General features: G+C 43.9%; 3 protein-coding genes across 13 annotated transcripts in view; all 3 read right to left on the bottom strand.

Annotated features, from left to right (window-relative positions):
• Positions 1 to 1733: 1733 nt before the first annotated feature.
• Positions 1734 to 7817, bottom strand: echdc3 (enoyl CoA hydratase domain containing 3). 3 transcript variants are annotated; one of them, XM_062559306.1, is made up of 6 exons: positions 7647 to 7817; positions 6657 to 6778; positions 6484 to 6577; positions 5964 to 6164; positions 5638 to 5816; positions 1734 to 5324 (listed from the first exon to the last, which is right to left on the bottom strand). In XM_062559306.1, exons 1-6 carry the CDS (start codon positions 7740 to 7742, stop codon positions 5171 to 5173), a joined length of 846 nt encoding a protein of 281 aa, XP_062415290.1. In that variant the 5' UTR covers positions 7743 to 7817; the 3' UTR covers positions 1734 to 5170. The 3 variants fall into 3 exon arrangements, with proteins under 3 accessions (XP_062415290.1, XP_037318373.1, XP_037318374.1); XM_037462476.2 differs by having other exon boundaries at positions 6484 to 6581; positions 7621 to 7811; XM_037462477.2 differs by having other exon boundaries at positions 6484 to 6581; positions 7647 to 7772.
• Positions 7818 to 8375: 558 nt separating this feature from the next.
• Positions 8376 to 12380, bottom strand: kcnj8 (potassium inwardly rectifying channel subfamily J member 8). Of its 2 annotated transcripts, XM_062559300.1 has the most exons (7): positions 11630 to 12380; positions 11554 to 11596; positions 10878 to 11026; positions 10293 to 10453; positions 9996 to 10135; positions 9373 to 9589; positions 8376 to 9270 (listed from the first exon to the last, which is right to left on the bottom strand). In XM_062559300.1, exons 1-7 carry the CDS (start codon positions 11979 to 11981, stop codon positions 9007 to 9009), a joined length of 1326 nt encoding a protein of 441 aa, XP_062415284.1. In that variant the 5' UTR covers positions 11982 to 12380; the 3' UTR covers positions 8376 to 9006. The 2 variants fall into 2 exon arrangements, with proteins under 2 accessions (XP_062415284.1, XP_037318349.2); XM_037462452.2 differs by having other exon boundaries at positions 11554 to 12379.
• A 244-nt stretch (positions 12381 to 12624) lies between these two features.
• abcc9 (ATP-binding cassette, sub-family C (CFTR/MRP), member 9) overlaps positions 12625 to 17387 on the bottom strand; it is a 31621-nt gene continuing 26858 nt past the window's right edge. For 6 of the 8 annotated variants that reach the window (XM_062559318.1, XM_062559325.1, XM_037461112.2 and 3 more), the window contains 4 exons: positions 16655 to 16758; positions 16442 to 16575; positions 16307 to 16369; positions 12625 to 15230 (listed from right to left, as the gene is read on the bottom strand). In XM_062559318.1, coding sequence (XP_062415302.1) covers positions 15093 to 15230; positions 16307 to 16369; positions 16442 to 16575; positions 16655 to 16758 — 439 coding nt within the window. In that variant the 3' untranslated portion in view covers positions 12625 to 15092. Of the gene's footprint in view, positions 15231 to 15711; positions 15989 to 16306; positions 16370 to 16441; positions 16576 to 16654; positions 16759 to 17387 lie in introns of all 8 variants that reach the window. The other 2 variants (XR_009942771.1, XR_005119701.2) reach the window with 1 other exon arrangement.

Below are 17387 nucleotides of genomic sequence, written 5' to 3'. Positions count from 1 at the left end.
CATAAGGCTGTTCTTTTAAGAACTTCTTTTCCAGGGCCCGATGTTCCTTTTTTAGATTTTCATTCTCTCTGGCTCTATCTTTTATAGTCGCCTTCATTGTGTTGAAGTTTGCCTTACAGGCAGCCAGATCCGTGAGACTGTTCATTAGAGCCAAAGTCTTTTCATTCAATTCCATGTTACTTTGCTGCAAGATGTCATTTCGTTCTTTCTGCAGGTCATACTCTAACTTCCAGGCTTTTTCCCCGAGGAGCTGGTTGGAGGCCTCAGTGTGAGCCTTGATCAACTGTTGGTGCTGCTCTAACAGAACCCTCTCTCGGGCTTTCTGTTGAACCATGTCGCTCGCAAAAGAATTTTTGGATGCGCGCTGTTTATTGATGTCCTGGATTTGATGTTTTAAACAGTCGTTTTTTCTCTCCAAACTGTCATTCTGACATTTGACTTTTGCCATGAATTCAGTGTCTGCTTCTATTTTCTTTAAATCCATCAGTCTTTTCTTCTGTTCTTTCAGCTCTTCTTGCAGTCTTTCATGTTCAGAGGACATTTCTTCATTTGATGTTTTTTTCTCTTGGTAGATTTGATCAAAATGTTGATGTTTTTTAATCTCATCAATAAGAGTCTTCACCTCTTTCTGAAGGGTTTCACATTTTTTTCTTTCAACAGCTTCTTCCTTTTTGCGCTGTTTAAATGTATCCTTTTTAACCTTTAAAGAATCCCACAATGAAACCTTTTCAGCGCTCTTGTGAATTTTCAAGCCAAGAGTCTTGAGAAGGTTGGAGATCTCTGGCAGGCTCATATCATCTGCACTGAACCTTTCAGTTGACGCTGATGGTCCCTCGTGTAAAAAGGCGTTTGCTCCAGCCATTTCACCTTTTTGATTTAAATGCTGGTAAAAATACTTGTGTATGTGATACAACTTAAAATCAGTTGTATTGTTCAAAGGATTGTGAGCCAATGAACAGATTTACGATCGACAAGAGAATGTGTGTCTTCCTGAAGAATCGCAGGGAAGAAGTGACGACGTATGGAATCTTGTTCAGATCAGGGCATCAAAGCCAGTGACATCACCTCCTATGACGTCAGCCGCCTGGAATGGATTGATGTTGCCTTGTGTGATGGCCCGGATGCAGCCACACACGTGACGTTACGCACGCACGTACATACAAACACCAATTAATATTTCTTGCAATTTGTCTTGCACATTGTTTAGCATTGTATTTCATGCTCTCAATAGTTCTGTTCATATATGTATTTGGCAGTAACACTCAGATGATGATGGGCTGGTTCCGTTGGGTCCGCGTGAATTAACGGCCGCGCGCCGCTTCAACTGAAACCGACCAGCAGATTAAATGTGGCGGGGAGTTGAACAGTTTGGGTTGGTATATTATTTTCTAATTTCTTGTTCCATTTCTTAGATTTATTATTTATGTTAAAATATACACGTATTTTAGTGTAGTTATGTAACCGGTTGCCTCGTTATTGGTTTTTGGTGTTGTATTGTGAAGTTTGTTGTTTTTGTCTTCCCTTATGTGTTAATGTGGACTAGTCCGTTTGTATCAACGTGTCGCTGACGTGTGACTTGGGAGGTCTGAAGAAGAAGAAGAAGAAGACTTGGGAGGTCCCATGTAAGGTTACATGGGAGCACAAATGGCAAGTTGATAAGGAAACGTTGGTAGTTAAGAAGATAAACTTTGACAGTTGAAAAAGAAAAGTGATAGAATCAACTTTATTGTGGAGGCAGCAGAATGAATTCTTGATATACAGTAGATGTTAAAGCAGACCAGATACAGGAATTGTAACAGCACTTGGAAACGGGGAAAATACACAAACTGAGGCTTAGAATTTAAAAAATATATTTGTAAATTAGATGTAGTTCCAGATGTAGTATGTGTTCAAGAAACTTGGTTACAACCACATTTGGACTTTGTTATACCAGGGTTCTATTTATATATATATATATATAAGTTATGATATATATATATATATATATAAGTTATGATAGGCCTAACAATCAAAGTGTCAGTATAAAGAACTACATGGAAAATACCAGGCGTGAAGACATTGCAATGACAAGACTGAGAGTGGATCACACAGGGCTGAATGGCACATTATTTTTAATGGGGAAAAGGAACAGTGAGAACTGTGGAAACTGTGGGGTTAAAGAAAATGCTGAACATGTAATACTGAACTGTACATTGAATGAAGTGGAAAGGCAGGTGCTTAAAGATAAGGTTCAGGAGGCAGGACCTGGCAGGGATACTGGGATCAGAAGGAATAGGAACTACAAGGAAGGCTCTAATGACCTTCTTAAAAGACTGGAGATATGGAGTAGAATTTAAATGACATGACTATACACACTCCAGTACAGTAGGTGGCGGCTAAACGTTGGTTGCAGTCCGCCATTAAATAAGAGAAGAAGAAGAAGAAGACGACTTGGGAGGTCGGAGGGCCTCTGGCTGGGGTGGCCAGGTTAGAGGGTCGGCTCTGGCTGGAGGCGTGGACCGGGGGGGGTGGCAGAGGGAAGTGACGCGGCAGGAAGCGAGTCAAGCGAGATGGAATTAGGTGGCGGGAAAGATGGAGAGTGGGAGACCGTGCGGAAAAAGAAACGTCCAAAGCTTCAAAGTGACCGATCGGACGACAGTGACTGTGCTGATAGGATAGTGAAGTGGCACACGGTTAACCACCAACCACCTCACGTTCAGGTTCAAGTTCATGAAGTAATTCAGTCTGCTGAGGAAACAATCCCTAAAAGTGCAGGAACCAAACGTACCAGGAATGTTCCCTGGTGGAATAATGACTGTAGAAAAGCTGATCCAGGTCCAGCTGTCAGACGTATGGGGCATGATGAGGAGAATGGGGGGGTCAGAAGGAATTCTAAGTTACCAGTGATGAACTTCTTAAAACGGCGTAAGATCGCACCCATCGCCCTAAAATTGTATAATAAAAATCTGGAGCAAGTTAAAACTGTCCGATTTGGTTCGATGAAAAGCTCACATGGAACATACATTTAGACAAGGTCAAGAATAAATGTCAAAAAGTCGTCAATATACTCCGGTGTTTGACAGGGAGGGAGTGGGGAGCAAGTAGAGCATCGTTGCAAAATACATATTGGGCATCATGAGATGTGTGTGTAGCTTACATGTCAGCAGCAGAAACAAACCTCAACAAATTGGATGTAAGCTCAAGCATTGAGAATCATCAGTGGATCATTCACAACATCCTCGGTATCAGCAATGCAAGCGGAAGTGGGAGAGATGCCCCTGAGGATTAGAAGAGTTAAATGAATGCTGGCATACTGGGTTCATCTCCAGGGGCATCGTGGAACTCACCCAACCAAAAGCATTCTGACTGACTGCTGGGAACATAGAGAACCCAACCACACAAGCTTTGGGTGGGTAGGTGATGTACAGTATCGCCCTGCAGTCTCAATCTCCTCCATCTCTCCCTGGTTATTCCCATCTCCAAAGGTAGACTTTGGGATACAGCAACAATTGAAGGATAATTCGAAGCAAAAGCCAGCATGGCGCATAGTACAGAATTATTTTGATCAGCACTTCTTAGACTTTACGTCCATATTTACGGACGGATCTGAAGACCCCAAAACAGGATGTGCCGGAGCAGCAGTTTATATCCCGAGTGAGATCTGCATCAGGCAAAGAGTGTCAGATCATGTGTCAGTTTATACCACAGAGCTATTGGCCCTGCAGTGACTAGATAAGAGGGAAATTCACAACACAGTCATTGCATCTGACAGTTTCTCAGCACTTTCCAGCATAGAATCCGGTAGATCAGATATCAGGAATGATGTAATCAATGAAATATTCCTCATAATGTAGAGGTCAAACCACCCAATTCATCTGGGTACCAGCCCATGTTGGTGTGGAGGGGAATGAACAGGTTGATGTTCTGGCCAAACCAACGCTCCGAATTAAGAATATAGGCTTACAAGTTCCATTAAGCAAATCCGAGGTCAAGCAACGCATTAGAACACATGTCCAAGACCAAGTCAAAGGTGACGTAGCAAAGCGGCTGCAGGAGAGTTCTTCTACGAACTAAGAGATTCATGTTCAGTTTACGTGGTGCAATACATCCAGTTGCTCGTCTAATACCTGACGACAGGAGAAAAAACTCCCAACAAAAAGCCTCTTTGGGAAGAAAGTCGGGAGAAATCCATAAAGGACGGCAGTTAGCTTCCGTCCAGGTTTAAACATCACATCGTGACAGGATGTTAATGTGTACAGTATTTATATCATTTACATGGCTATAAATTGTTATTGACTATAATGCATTCACTTCATCTAACATACAAATGTAATATCTTACTATTTATCACACAAACTACAGTTCTACACTAAACATTACTACATGTAATATACTTCCCACCACTAGGGGTGCACTTCTGCTTAAATCCCTAACTATTGAAAATCTGGATTTTTTTAACCCTGCACACTTTGTTAAAATCTGATGTGAGCGTACCAAAAATACAAAGACAGTGTTTGAGTCAAAGTAAATTCAAGTTAATAAGTGGAAGAAAAAGTTAAAACAAGTTAGCAATAACTTCCTAGGATCTGGGATCAAATAATAACATCCTGACACGAGTAGTGTTTGTATCAATATTCTTATATTAAATTTCAAAAGGTTATGGTTCAAAGTGGGCCTAGGTCGGGGGGGGGCGGATTTTAGTATCGCCCAGGGCAGCCAATGGCTAGAGCCGGTCCTGGTGGGGGGGACACGGTCAAGATGAAGAACACGTGAAGATACACAGATGCTACAGCTTCCTGTGATTGCACCAATTTAATCATTTAAACTTGTCGGGGTCAAAAATTGAGTCTGAGTCTATGAAGTAGACTTAACTTCCGGAAACCCGTTCAAACAAAACCTTACCGATCACAATTAGTAACCCTATTTATTGCATGTACAGTCATACAAACACAGAAAGCAGCATTCTTTAGCTTCATGAGTCCACAGAGTGGAGACAGAGAGAGTCCCTTCTCATCAGCAGCTTTCAAGGCACCAAATGGTTCCGCTGAGGACCTTTAGTACAGGAGGTCAACAGCTCAATACTAAATCATTGTAATCTTTCCCAGCGTAGCCCATTAATTGACGCGGGACTGGTACAAATAGTTTCACACCAGTGCCAATCAGGATCCTCCGTGATGATCTCAACGGTCCATCAGTCGTGGGCCTTTTCTGCTTTATTGCTCCACACCGGCTTGCGTTTCTCGATGAAGGCCCGGATCCCCTCCTGCCCGTCTCTCAGGGCCAGGTTGTCCACCATCACCTTGGAGGCCGTGGCGTACGCTGCGTCTCGGCCTTGAGCCATTTGTCTTTGGAGGAAACGTAGAAGGAGAACAGAACATGCAAAGTAATGTGACAGCTAGAATCTTATGACAAAATGCAAACATTTAAGGTTAAGCTCCCTGGAGGAGTGGATTGATTGGTCCACATGTCCTGAATAAAATCCACCCACCAAACGGCATGCAGAGATTTGTTATGGGGAGGTTCAACACAAATTAGATATTATTTCATGGTCTTTCCTTGTTTTGTGCTAACTCTCTTGAACCATCTCAAGCGTACCAGTACCTCAAATGAAATAGTGAAAGTTAAAAAGAGTCCTGTCTGTAATCCGCAGACTGTCACCTCTGGAAAGTGGCCTTGCCGAGGGCGACGACGGGCCGGCTGGCCCGACACACCCGCCGGGCGATGGCCAACGTCTCCTCCTCGAGTCGCTCCTCTGCCACCACCCTGCTGATCAGGCCGTGCAGCAGGGCGTCGCGGGCTGAGATGGGAGTTCCTGTCAGCAGCATCTCCATGGCAACCTGGTCCAAAAGAAGGGAGCTTAACACTGGAGTTTAGTACACTGTTGCTGTTGTCTCCATAAGGTCAAATAAGGTGTGTGTGCGCAGTCCATTCAAATCTAATATATATGGGTATATTTGTATATATATTAAATGAATAAAGTTGACCTTCCGTGGCACAGCTCTGCCGATGGCCACCGCCGGCGTCGAACAGAAAAGGCCCACGTTGACACCCGGAGTGGCGAAGGTGGACTTTTCCGTCGCCACGGCGACGTCACAGCTGGCGACGAGCTGGCAACCGGCCGCCGTGGCGACGCCATTCACCATGGCGATTACCGGAACCGGTATGTCTTGTATCAGAGTCATTACCTTACACAGCGACAGATATATAATTAATAGATAAAAAACACCAATGCAGGGATGGAAAATAGTCATCTTGCCAAACTATCAGGCTGAAAATGTTTTAAAGTCGAAGCTCATAGCATCTGATGATGTAATCATTTGATTCCTGTAATAAAACGCAATAACAATGTGTTTGTATCTCCCCTTATTAAAACTAACTGGTGCCGATTAATGTAATGACCAATGTTGGTTTCTAATAAAAAGTACATTAGAGGCTGATATAGTGATGATGATGATGACGATGAGGGGACACACAGAGAAGAGACTAAATAAAAGAGGGACTCACCTCTGCACAGGTGTGAAACACCTTGGTGTGATATTCTCTGCCCTGAGCGGACGTCAGCTCCTTCAGGTCGTGTCCGGAGGAAAACACGGGCCCCCTGGCTGACAACACGCACGTTACAGGCTTAGAACCCCGTCTTTGTCCCTCTGTCGCACACAAACACAACAACAAGCTACCTGATATGACAACAACTCTGAGGTCCTCGCTGTCCACGTCGGCGAGGAGGTTTTCTCTGAGGGACTCCAGCATGGACAGAGACAGAGCGTTCCTCTTCTTGGGGTTGTTCAAGATTATTTGTCTGGAAAAGGGGAAGAAAAATGTTTACTGAATTTGAAAACTACCGTTTCTAAAGTAGTGATCTAAACGTTGTTTTGTGATAAACAAATGCAGGAGACTAATAATAATAATATATAATGTGCATCCAGGGTTTAACCAAAAGGTATAACGCAACTCCACAGCCCAACATGTAGAACCTACCGGAGAGATTGTGTTAACTTACAAGTGCAGAGAATCCATGCAGTCATTTATGAGAAGGTGTACAGCAGCACAAGTAACACAACATAACTTGAATTAGCCAAGTACACAGAGAATTATGGGACATCTATCATTTAAGGCTTGAAGAAAGAAGTTAACGTACAGATGAGATTCTTTTTTTTTAGTATACGTCTGAATTTTCCTTTCACAGAAAGAATTATTTACTCAAGCAGAGCAATTTTTGATGATACTCCCACACGTGTACGTATATATACATATATATTCCATTCGGTTATATGAAACATATATACATATACAATACACACATGTGTGTGTTTCATATGACAGAATGGAACAATATACGTCAATAAACAAAGTACCTAGAGGTTGTATTTGAATGTATTACTGGAGTAATTATACTTTATTTCTTCCCATCATTGCATTAATCTTAATATACTTCCATACTGAACATTATATTATATGTGGAATCTATTTCTATGTAGTAACTAATGTTCAATAATTGATAACACAAGACCTTGAAGGGGAAAATGTTGATTTAACGGAACACTGAGTACCAACGTTTCACGTTGAATTCTGTATTTTCGCCTGTTTCTGAATTCACTAAATCTCGTACGGATTATGACGTGCTCGTCGTCCTTTCTGCACCTTATTCCGTTGTTTTGCTGTCTCACCGTCAGCGGCTCCGGTTCGGACCGAGAGCAGAAACGAGGCCCCGTCCCGCTGAGCCGAAACACACCGACCGCTTTGCAAAGTAAACTACGAGCCATGTTTGTTGTCCCCGCGGCTTCACCTTCCCGCTCTCACTTCCGGGTTGTGACGACGTCACAGACATGTAGCCCCACGTGTCTGTGACGTAGGACGAAACCAAGCGCAGCTGGTGGCAGGTGATCTCACACGTCGTAATGTGTTTCTCGCTGAAAGGAAAAATAGAAATGTGCGATTTAGTTGTTCACACCATAATTTAAAAAAAATTAAGTCATGTTAGTCATTGTATATTTATATTATTATTTTTAAGATATTATTTCAATATTTCTTTGTTGAAATTATAATATTTTTGTGCTTTTTCATGAGCAAATTAGCTTTTCATTGTTTCAATATGTGAAGCGATAGCCACCCTGATAACCAACTTAATATTCCACATCAGGATGTTCAGCAGGTGTTATTGACAGGTGGAAATAATTAATTAAGTCAGACAGGAAAACTTATTAGTATATCAGGGTGGCTACTGACATTTAAAGACATCAAGTCTTCTGAACGGTTATGTTTAAATAAATGATTAATTACCTTGTGTAATTATCTTACATAATGTATGCTGATTTTCATACGTCAGCAGAACAGACCCGTTAAGGGACATTTATCTCTTTTTGTTACACCGTGAATGGGAATATACTGCGGTGGAAGTGAGGAGCGACTCATTTTGAGAAAACAGCTTTTATAGAGATGTTTGGTGATATTACAAACATGTTGAAAAGGACAACAAAATGGGTATAAACATGAAACTTCATTTTTGTTAATTATGCAAATAAAGCATTATCTGATGGTAACTTTTGGAGAATTTTGGACTTTTACAGGCGCAAACAGACAATGTAGTAAAATAAACACCGTAATGTGTTTTGAGATGTTTTCTTTACACGATGGATGCAAAATAGCTCAAAATTTCAAAATTGATCAGCGCATTTTTCTTCCTGTCTCGTCTTATCTTTTCTAATTGAGACATTGAAACCACATTGTGATGAAGTGAGTGCATTTATTTGGTATGAAGTGATAAACACGTACAGTTCTGTGATTGATTGATTGATTGATTGCTACTCGTTGCCACCAGTAGAAGATCATCTGTGACTTAAAGGCCTGAATGTTTTGCATTTACCGCTAACGAGGACGAAGAGACAAGCGTGTGTCAACAACACACAACGACTACATGGGCCCAATCGCACAAACGTGTCGGAAGTCTAAACGAGGCAGAACCGCCGCGCCCGCCATCCTCCTCGCCGCCAGGAGGAGCAGCGCGGCCAGCAGGGGGCGGGCCTCATCTCAGGTGACCGTGTTCATGTTCTGGCCCCCCTCGGCCGGGGTAAAGAACTGCACTTTGGGCGCGGCGAGCCGCGAGTTGCTGCGCCGCCCGCCTGCTCCGCCCCCGGCGCCGCTCCCGGCGCTCTTGCGCATGGAGTTGTTGCGGCGCATGGAGTTGCGCTTCCTCAGCGAGTTCTGGTGCGACAGCTCGCTCTTCTGGAGGGTCTGGATCAAGATGGAGGGCTTCTCGTCCAGTTCCCGGGCGCTGCAGCGCGGCGTGGTCACCTGCACGGCGGATCGGCGCCAAAGGGGTGGGTAAATAAGCTCTTATTAGTGATGTTTACTTTAAAAGTGTCAGACGTGGTTGCGATGCTTGTATCCCTTTACCTTGATTGTGTTGCCAAACTTGGAGTAGTCCACAGAGTACACGCCCTCCTCCTCCGTCACTATGGGGACAAAGCGGTGACCCCACTGGATCTCCTCGGAGATGTAGGAGGTCCGGGCCTGCGTGGTGATCCCCGTCGTCTCCACGACACCCTCCAGGATGACGATGACCTCCAGGTCGCTGCACTGCAACTCCATGGCCGACAGGTCGTACAGCGGGCTGAGAGGGGGACAACATATATATATTAATAATAATAATAATAGCCTGGCTGTTATGTTCACAGCAAACAGAAAAAAGGACTCCTATAGTCTATTGTGCAGTTAAACAATGTTTTAACTGCACTATAGACTAAAGGAGTCCTTGTTGACCTGAAATGTGCATTTTATCAGTTGTTTTTCAATAAAATAAAACATTTGCATAAAGCAAGTGCACTAAGTTAAAAAGTTATGGGGAAAAAATGAATAAAGAGCCATTTAGAATTGATACAAATTTGCGATTAATTGTGTTTCCTTATGAGTTAACGAACACACTGCGATTAATCACGATTATATATTTCAATCGTTTGACAGCACTACAGAATATATGTGAATAATAATATTAATATCGTGCTGAGCGGTGGTGGCACCTGTTCTTGTCGATGACGTGGCAGATGATGAGCGGGGCGAGGAGGAACAGGCTGTTGCTGGCCACGGCGGTCTCCGTGGCGACGTCGATCTGATGGATGGGGATCACCTCCCCCTCCGGCGTCGTGGTCTTCCTCACCACCTGCACAAGGCAAAACACACTTTAAAAGGTTCCTTCAGTGAAATACAAAAAGGGGCAGTAAAAAATGACTGAACAAAGTGTATATTAGCCATCAAGAAGAGAGTATTGTATTGCAGGAGGCAGCAGGAGGTGCACGTCATGTTTCGGGGGAAGACACCTGCAGCCGGACGGTGGCTCCGATGATCATGCTCTTCCTCAGGTCCCCGATGCGGATCATGAAGCAGAGGCAGTTGTTCCTCACCGCGATCACGGCGTGGCGGCTGAAGATCAGCGTCTCGGCCCGCCGGTTGGACTGAGCCGTCTTCATGAAGATGCACCCTGAGGACGTTTTATTGTTAAAAAGAATAAACATCATTATACTGCTGGCCAATCAGAGTTGTTGTTTATCCTGGATTAATTGTACCAGATGTTGATAATAGTTCCTGCCTGGGGTATTGGACAAAATCGAAACAGAGCAAGGCATTGTGGGTGTTGGAGTTTAATTCAGTTCGTTTTAGCAGTAAAGCTCAAACTGGCTGTATTTCCTATATTTGTCAAGTTCTAGTATCCGAACTGAGTAGTTTATTTCGTACTTCTACACCTCAAAGGGAAATAAATAATTATTTTTTACATTTTTGACACACTTTGAAGATTCAAATGATTAACGTGGCTCAGAATGAAACCGTGTCGAGAGCATCTTCAAAGTACTTTTACTTTGAGGCGGGTCCTTTTGGACTCTTTCCCCCCCCCCCGTTCGTCTCACCCAGCATGACGGCGTTGATGATGAGCCCGGTGATGTTCTGCATGATGAGGACGGTGATGGCGGTCAGACAGTGCTCCGTTATCATCCGCCCTCCGAAGCCGATGGTCACCTGGACCTCGATGGAGAACAGGAAGGCCGACGTGAACGACCTGGAGAGAGGGAGAGGATTCGTTAAAGACTTCTCGTTTCAACCGGTCGATCCTCAGCGACCTGAGGATGTTCACTTAAAGGTAAAGGTATGAAATGGCTTCACGTGGCAACAGTGAGGGAGTCGTTGAGTGAATGTAGCCACCACCTAAAGGAGAGGTGGCTGACAACAAGTGGAAATGAAAGGAAGTAAGGAAGGAGGAAAGACTGCGAGCGAGAGGGAGGTGCCAAACTCCTCCCTCCTCCAATCTAAACTTTATTTCACTGACAGGTTGAGAGACAAAAGTTTCCAGACATCGTGTCGTGATTGTTGGTTCCCTCCTTCATCCTCCACTTAAATGAGAAAACGAGGGGAGAGGAGAAGGAGTAGAGGAGGAGGTGAGGAGGAGGAGAGGAAGAGCAGGGTGGGACGTTCGGACCAATTTAGCAGGATGGAGAGAAAGAAAGAAAGAAAGAAAGAAAGAAAGAAAGAAAGAAAAAGTATCATCAAACACACTTTTAATCTCCTAACCCCCCCGTAGTCCCTCACTTGACATCCGTGACGCAGTAGGTCTTGTTCTGCCACCTCGGGTTCGCGTCCCCCCCGCAGGTCACGTTTCCGGAGTCCGCGTCCCCCCCGCGGGTCACGTTTCCGGAGTCCGCGTCCCCGGAGTCCAGGTCTCCGTTCGCGAAGGCCACCAGCCACCAGCTCATGGCGAACAGCAGCCAGCTGCTGACGAAGGTGGTGGTGAAGATGACCAGCGTGAAGCGCCACTTGAGGTCCACCAGCGTGGTGAAGACGTCCTGCAGGAAGCGGCCCTGCTCGCGGATGTTCTTGTGCGCCAGGTTGCAGGAGCCGTTCTTGGCGATGAAGCGCGCCTTGTTCACGCGGTCCCTGAACACCGGCTTGCGGGGCATCCGGGAGGCGAGGCCCGGCAGCCCGAACTCCTCCGGGATGATGCTCTTCCTCGCCAACATCTTCCTGCTGCTTGAATAAAAAAGATGTGGTTTTGGGTTTTTTTTTTCTAAAGCGTCAAAGCTACTTCCCTTTTTTTAAATTTTACTCCGAGTTCAGTGCGTCTTTGCGCACGGATGAGACGTGTCCACCGGCCCGTTTCCTTCTGGGGACATTTGGAGGATGTTTCGGAGCTCTGGGGGCTGGGGAGGTCTCCTCTCCCTCTGTTGACGTAGTCCACGACTTCCAGAGTCCAGACCCGCTCAGACCAGGGGGCTGCTGCCTTCAAGGACCGCTCGGGACCGTCGGAAAACACGGCGCTTTGAGTCAGACGAACCGAACCGAACTTCATTCACTGACCAATTAATGCACGTGGCTCTTTACTGTTGTCTTTAATAAAGTGTCCCGAGCTCAAACATTGATTTATCCCCTTCATTAATACTGTGGTTGTTATTTAGACTCATTTTATACACAGAGAATATTGTTCTTCTAAACACTTGTGGGTTTAAATGTGTAAATGAAACGATGGAATATTATTGTATCTATATGCTATTATTGCATCTTTTTATCATTTCAGAGGATTTTATTATTAGTCCCACAGCAGAGTTACTGGAGCAAACAACCTTTTATTGTGAAATATCACTGAATAGTGTAGTTTATATTTCTCTTTCATAACGTTCAGGTTCAATCGGGATGGACTTTTGACATGAACATGAAGTCAGTGTTTTCCTCCAGAACAACGATTTAGTAAAAACTGAAAATAATGAGAATATATAGAAAGTCTCAAGCCAAATGTGACCAGTTTATTAAGTATGTGCTTTCTATAGAATTATACTAATAGTTAATAGTTCAAATAACGCCATATATTATCATTTGATCTTTGTTTTTAGAACCAAGTAAAACATTTAAACGGGCAGGTTGAGTCTATTTCCATTGTGATTGAAAAATACACATGAATATATTAAATATACCAAACAATAATTTGCTTTCTTAGATATGTATTGACGTGGACTGGAGGTGATTTTCTGGCCACCAGAAGGCGCTCTTCAGCCACAAACTGCCTTTTGTCTGTGTGCTGCAGGAAAAAGGCTCATTTCACTCAAAAACATTTTATTGTCATTTCAAGAGTAAAAAAGGTGAGGCACACACAATTGTTGATATATTTTCAAAAAATCTTGGATATACAGAATGTACACAAACATACATTAAGAGTAAAAAAGAAATCAACCGTTACTTGGAAAAATTATTTCTGGTATTTAAGTTGCATTTCAATGTGCATTCATGTGAACAGTCTAATCATTTGTATGTGTGTGTGTGTGTGTGTGTGTGATGTTCACTCTGTATTACATGCATTTAACAGTCAATGTCAACCCTTCAGTAACCCAGAGATTCTGTATTTAAAAGGCAAAACATTGAGTAAAAGTTGAATATAAGATGATAAAAATCTATAAAAGGGAAAAGAAGCAGAAACACACACGCAGTAAAAAAAGAAGCTTAAAGTCGGAGTAACGGCAGACGTTTACAAGTGGAGGAAAAATAATGACTTCTTGAGATGAAACATCTTATTTTATCTTAAAAAACCGTGTTGATTTAGTCTGTACAGTTCAGTCATTTGAAAAGCTAAGCGAGAAAAATCAATGAGGATAATTCAACAAATAGAGGCTGAAGATTAAAATGTTTAGAACTATATTAATTCAAGGTTTCTGTTCTCAATTTTTTTGTTTTAAAAACAGCGCACTGGCTGATGGTGTTAAATAAAGAACACAGTAAACTAATATCTCAAAATGAACAGCATTGCCATTTTCACACAAATGAAATGCAAGGTGCTTCAGAGCGACGCAGATGGTTTCACCACCAAGTGCATTTCTGAAGCTAACGTGCCGTTGACTGATTGCATCGACAACTCGTAGCACAAAAGTGACTCACACTGACAAATGTCTGCTTTACTGAAGAAGTCAAAGGCTTTGATGAATCTGCTGTGTCGACTACAGCGAGGCATCAAATTGAGGGTTTTTTAAATGAAGCTTTGAATGTCTGTCATAATGTAATCATCAGCTATTATGGATATATGGGTGTAGTTTATGGTGCTGTTAGATGCTGCTCCACCCAGCGGGAGAGCAACCAGAACGCTACACACTAACAAATATAGTTTAAAAGCAGAATTGTTTCGTATAAATGTTGGATTCTGGACTTTAAAACATCTACTGGATAAGTTATTGGAAACATTTGGATCCCACGACCTCCAATGGGATCCAATCGTACAAATCGTTCATTACGTCGGAAACAACAATGAGGATTTTGGCCACTTTTTTGGTAGCAGAACATCAGACATTTTATCGCTCTCTTTTATTGTTCTCTAACTCCAGAGGACGATTTCTGGCTCTGAAGCTGCTCATTTTGCCTCTTTGTCAGCACATAGCTAGTTGGACCTGCCGGGTATTAAAGATTAAAGACAGAAAAGTTGAGCTGGAAAACAGAGCGCACCGGTGGACCTCCTGGTGGACCTCCTGGTGGTCATTCCTAGTAGTGCGAGTGGACTTTCAGGCCACTAGTTGCAGATTTTTTTTTTAAAACAGACGCAGTAAATCCGTCACGCTGATCTTCTCAAAGGGGCTTTTAAAAGCTGCGTATTGAGTGTATGGAGCACATACTACAGCAGGGTATAAAATATTAGATATTTAAAATGCTTTACAGTGATGCCATGCTTAATGCATGCATGTGCGCAGAGACACAACATTAAGCTATTTGGAAAACTGTTTTAAATACAAGTTTCTCATGTGCTAAGGATTAAAAAAAGACTCATGTGTGTCAAATACGTTTAACGTGATTATTAAAGACGTTTGAAGTGTTATCGATTGATAAAGATCCTTTAAGGACAAAGCCTCAATCGAAACACTGCGCAGTCTCAACACCTTTTTAAAACACCAATGATTTCATTGTTTTCTTGATATGTTTTTGGATATTAGTGAGCTCAGTAACTTGTTTATCCCTCAAGTGATATTTGGCATTCCGTGTGTTCTCTTTAAAAAAGGCAGAATTTAACCAGCCGACTGAATGATTCAAGTAAAACTGTTCAAATATATAAACTGGTGATTGCTTCTCAAGGTGAAAGACGAAAGCAGAAAGAAGTGCGTCTACATGTCGGCGCGGACGAACGAGGCGAACACGCCGTCCTCCTGCTCCAGCAGAGTCTCCGGTTTGTCGTATTCCAGGATGTTCCCTCGCTTCATCACGATGACGGTGTCGGCCGTGAGGATGGTGTGGACGCGGTGCTGGGGACCGAGAGTCAGGGTCAAACAGGAAATGGATTCATGCGCGTGGCCACGTGAATTAAAGCTACAAAATAAGAATGAAAAATGAGTGCTTAAACAGTGTGATCCGTGTTCCACGTTGAGATAAAAGGCTTCGCTTCTTTGCAGATGATGTTGTCCTATTTTAGGACTAAGCTTTTTTAACTCTGAGTATCTCATTTATGTTAAAGGTTGTCTAAATATAAACATAACCGACTAAATGAACAGAGGTTTAAATGGGTATTGAAACACCTTCAGAATAAAGCCTGAGCCACTAAAATCCATCATAGTTTTTAATAGAACTCTGTTATCCTGCAGGTCTAAACCTCCCAGTGTTTGTCCAAATTAGACTAAAATAATGTGGAAAATCAATGTAAAAAAGTCATGAAGTGCGATCAAGCTGCACTTCGTGATCATTAGATACGTGGAGAAGAGCATGCAGGAGTTCTAACGTGATACCAACCCGGCTTCAGCAGACCCGTACTCTGGCTCGGACTCAGCCGGGAAGAAAGGAGCAGGAAAAACAGGCAGAAAGACCGGAAACGAAGAGGGGGGGCAGGGGGGAGGGGGGGCGAGCCAATGCGGTCTGCGCCGATCCGGGTCTACTTGTGAGTCCTCACTAGCACACTGAAGATGCTCTCCTCCTGTGCTAGCAGGTTGGGACCCGAGTCGCTCTCCACCAGGATCCCAGAGGAGAAGACCAACACCTGCTCGGCGTCCAAGATGGAGGCCACGCGGTGCTGGCGGCCGGGGAGGGGGGTGGGGGTCAAAGAGGAGGAAGGGGGGAGATGTAGGGAAAAGGTTGGGAGAAAGTATCCAGAGGACAAGAGAGAAAGAAGAAGTCAGAGAGCAGAAGCAAGATAAGTGAAAGAAAAAGGGCCGTCTTCACATCCAGGACATCAGTGATATGAACTTCATGACGAAGGGAGGAAGAGGTGCAGGAAAGAAGAAACACAAAGCGACGGATGCACGTGAAGCTGGAGCCACGCATCTATCGAACTAACAGCTGACTGAGAGAACTCTGGAGGAAACAATCCAATCCAGAATGACGGACTCACTGCGATTGTCACCACCGTTCTGTCCGCGAAGGCGGTCATCACCACCTTCTGGAGGATGTTCTCCTGCAAGGAACCAACGAGCATGAAAACAGCTGCTACATAAAAACAAAGGATGATTTGCTCACAGAAACGCACCGTGGCCATGTCTATGGACGCCGTGGCCTCGTCCATGATGAGGATGCTGCTCTTCCTGACGAAGGCTCGAGCCAGACAGAAGAGCTGCCTCTGGCCCACGCTGAAGTTCTCCCCGCCCTCCGTCACCACGGCATCTGGACACCAACCCGGAAAACACGCTCAGTGCACGAGAACAAGCGCACCCTACGAGAGCGGAGGTGGCGTTGGGCGTACCTAGCCCTCCGGGCAGCGCCTTCACCATGTTCTTCAGCTGAGCGATCTCCAGCGCCTCCCACAGCCGGTCGTCGGTGCACGTCCTCTCGGGGTCGAGGTTGAACCTGCAAACGAGGTGCAGCTTCAAGTCAAGCTGAGCGGAGGCTTCCTCCAGGGGCTCGATAGCGATGTTTGAGTTACGTTGAGTTAGGGTTTGAGTTACAGAAATATACTCCACCGTTAGTTTAGAAACCTGGAGAAACTCAAAGATGAAAGATTGTGTTTATTCACAGCAGATTCATCCTGTACCCCCAAAAAGACACCAAATAACCTAATTTACCTGACCTAATTTAATTCTCCAAATTAAGTGAAGATAGAGCAAAAAGAACTGGATGAAATATCTATTCCTCGCGTGTCAGCTTCGAGCAAAGAGGAAATTACAGTTACTGTTGTATATTTTCCACATTAAACTTCTCTCAGAGAGGAGTCAGAGTGAGTGACACGTTGAGATAAAAGCGTGAAGCGGTCACTGTCGACCATTCACCTCGTGCTTTGGTTCACATAAACAAGAGCAAAGACACACACACACACACACACACACACACACACAAACACACACACACAGCGACCTATCTGTCCAAACACATAGCACTTGCTCTTTGTCTTTAATAACAAACACAGAGTCTCTGAATCGTCTGGTAACACAAACACTCTGCGGTTGTGAGTGTGTCAGGAGGAGGAGGAGGAGGACGAG

The sequence above is a fragment of the Pungitius pungitius genome, chromosome 2 (genome assembly GCF_949316345.1).
Source record: "Pungitius pungitius chromosome 2, fPunPun2.1, whole genome shotgun sequence".
Lineage (NCBI taxonomy): Eukaryota > Metazoa > Chordata > Actinopteri > Perciformes > Gasterosteidae > Pungitius > Pungitius pungitius.
This window is presented reverse-complemented; position numbering and strand designations above follow the sequence as displayed.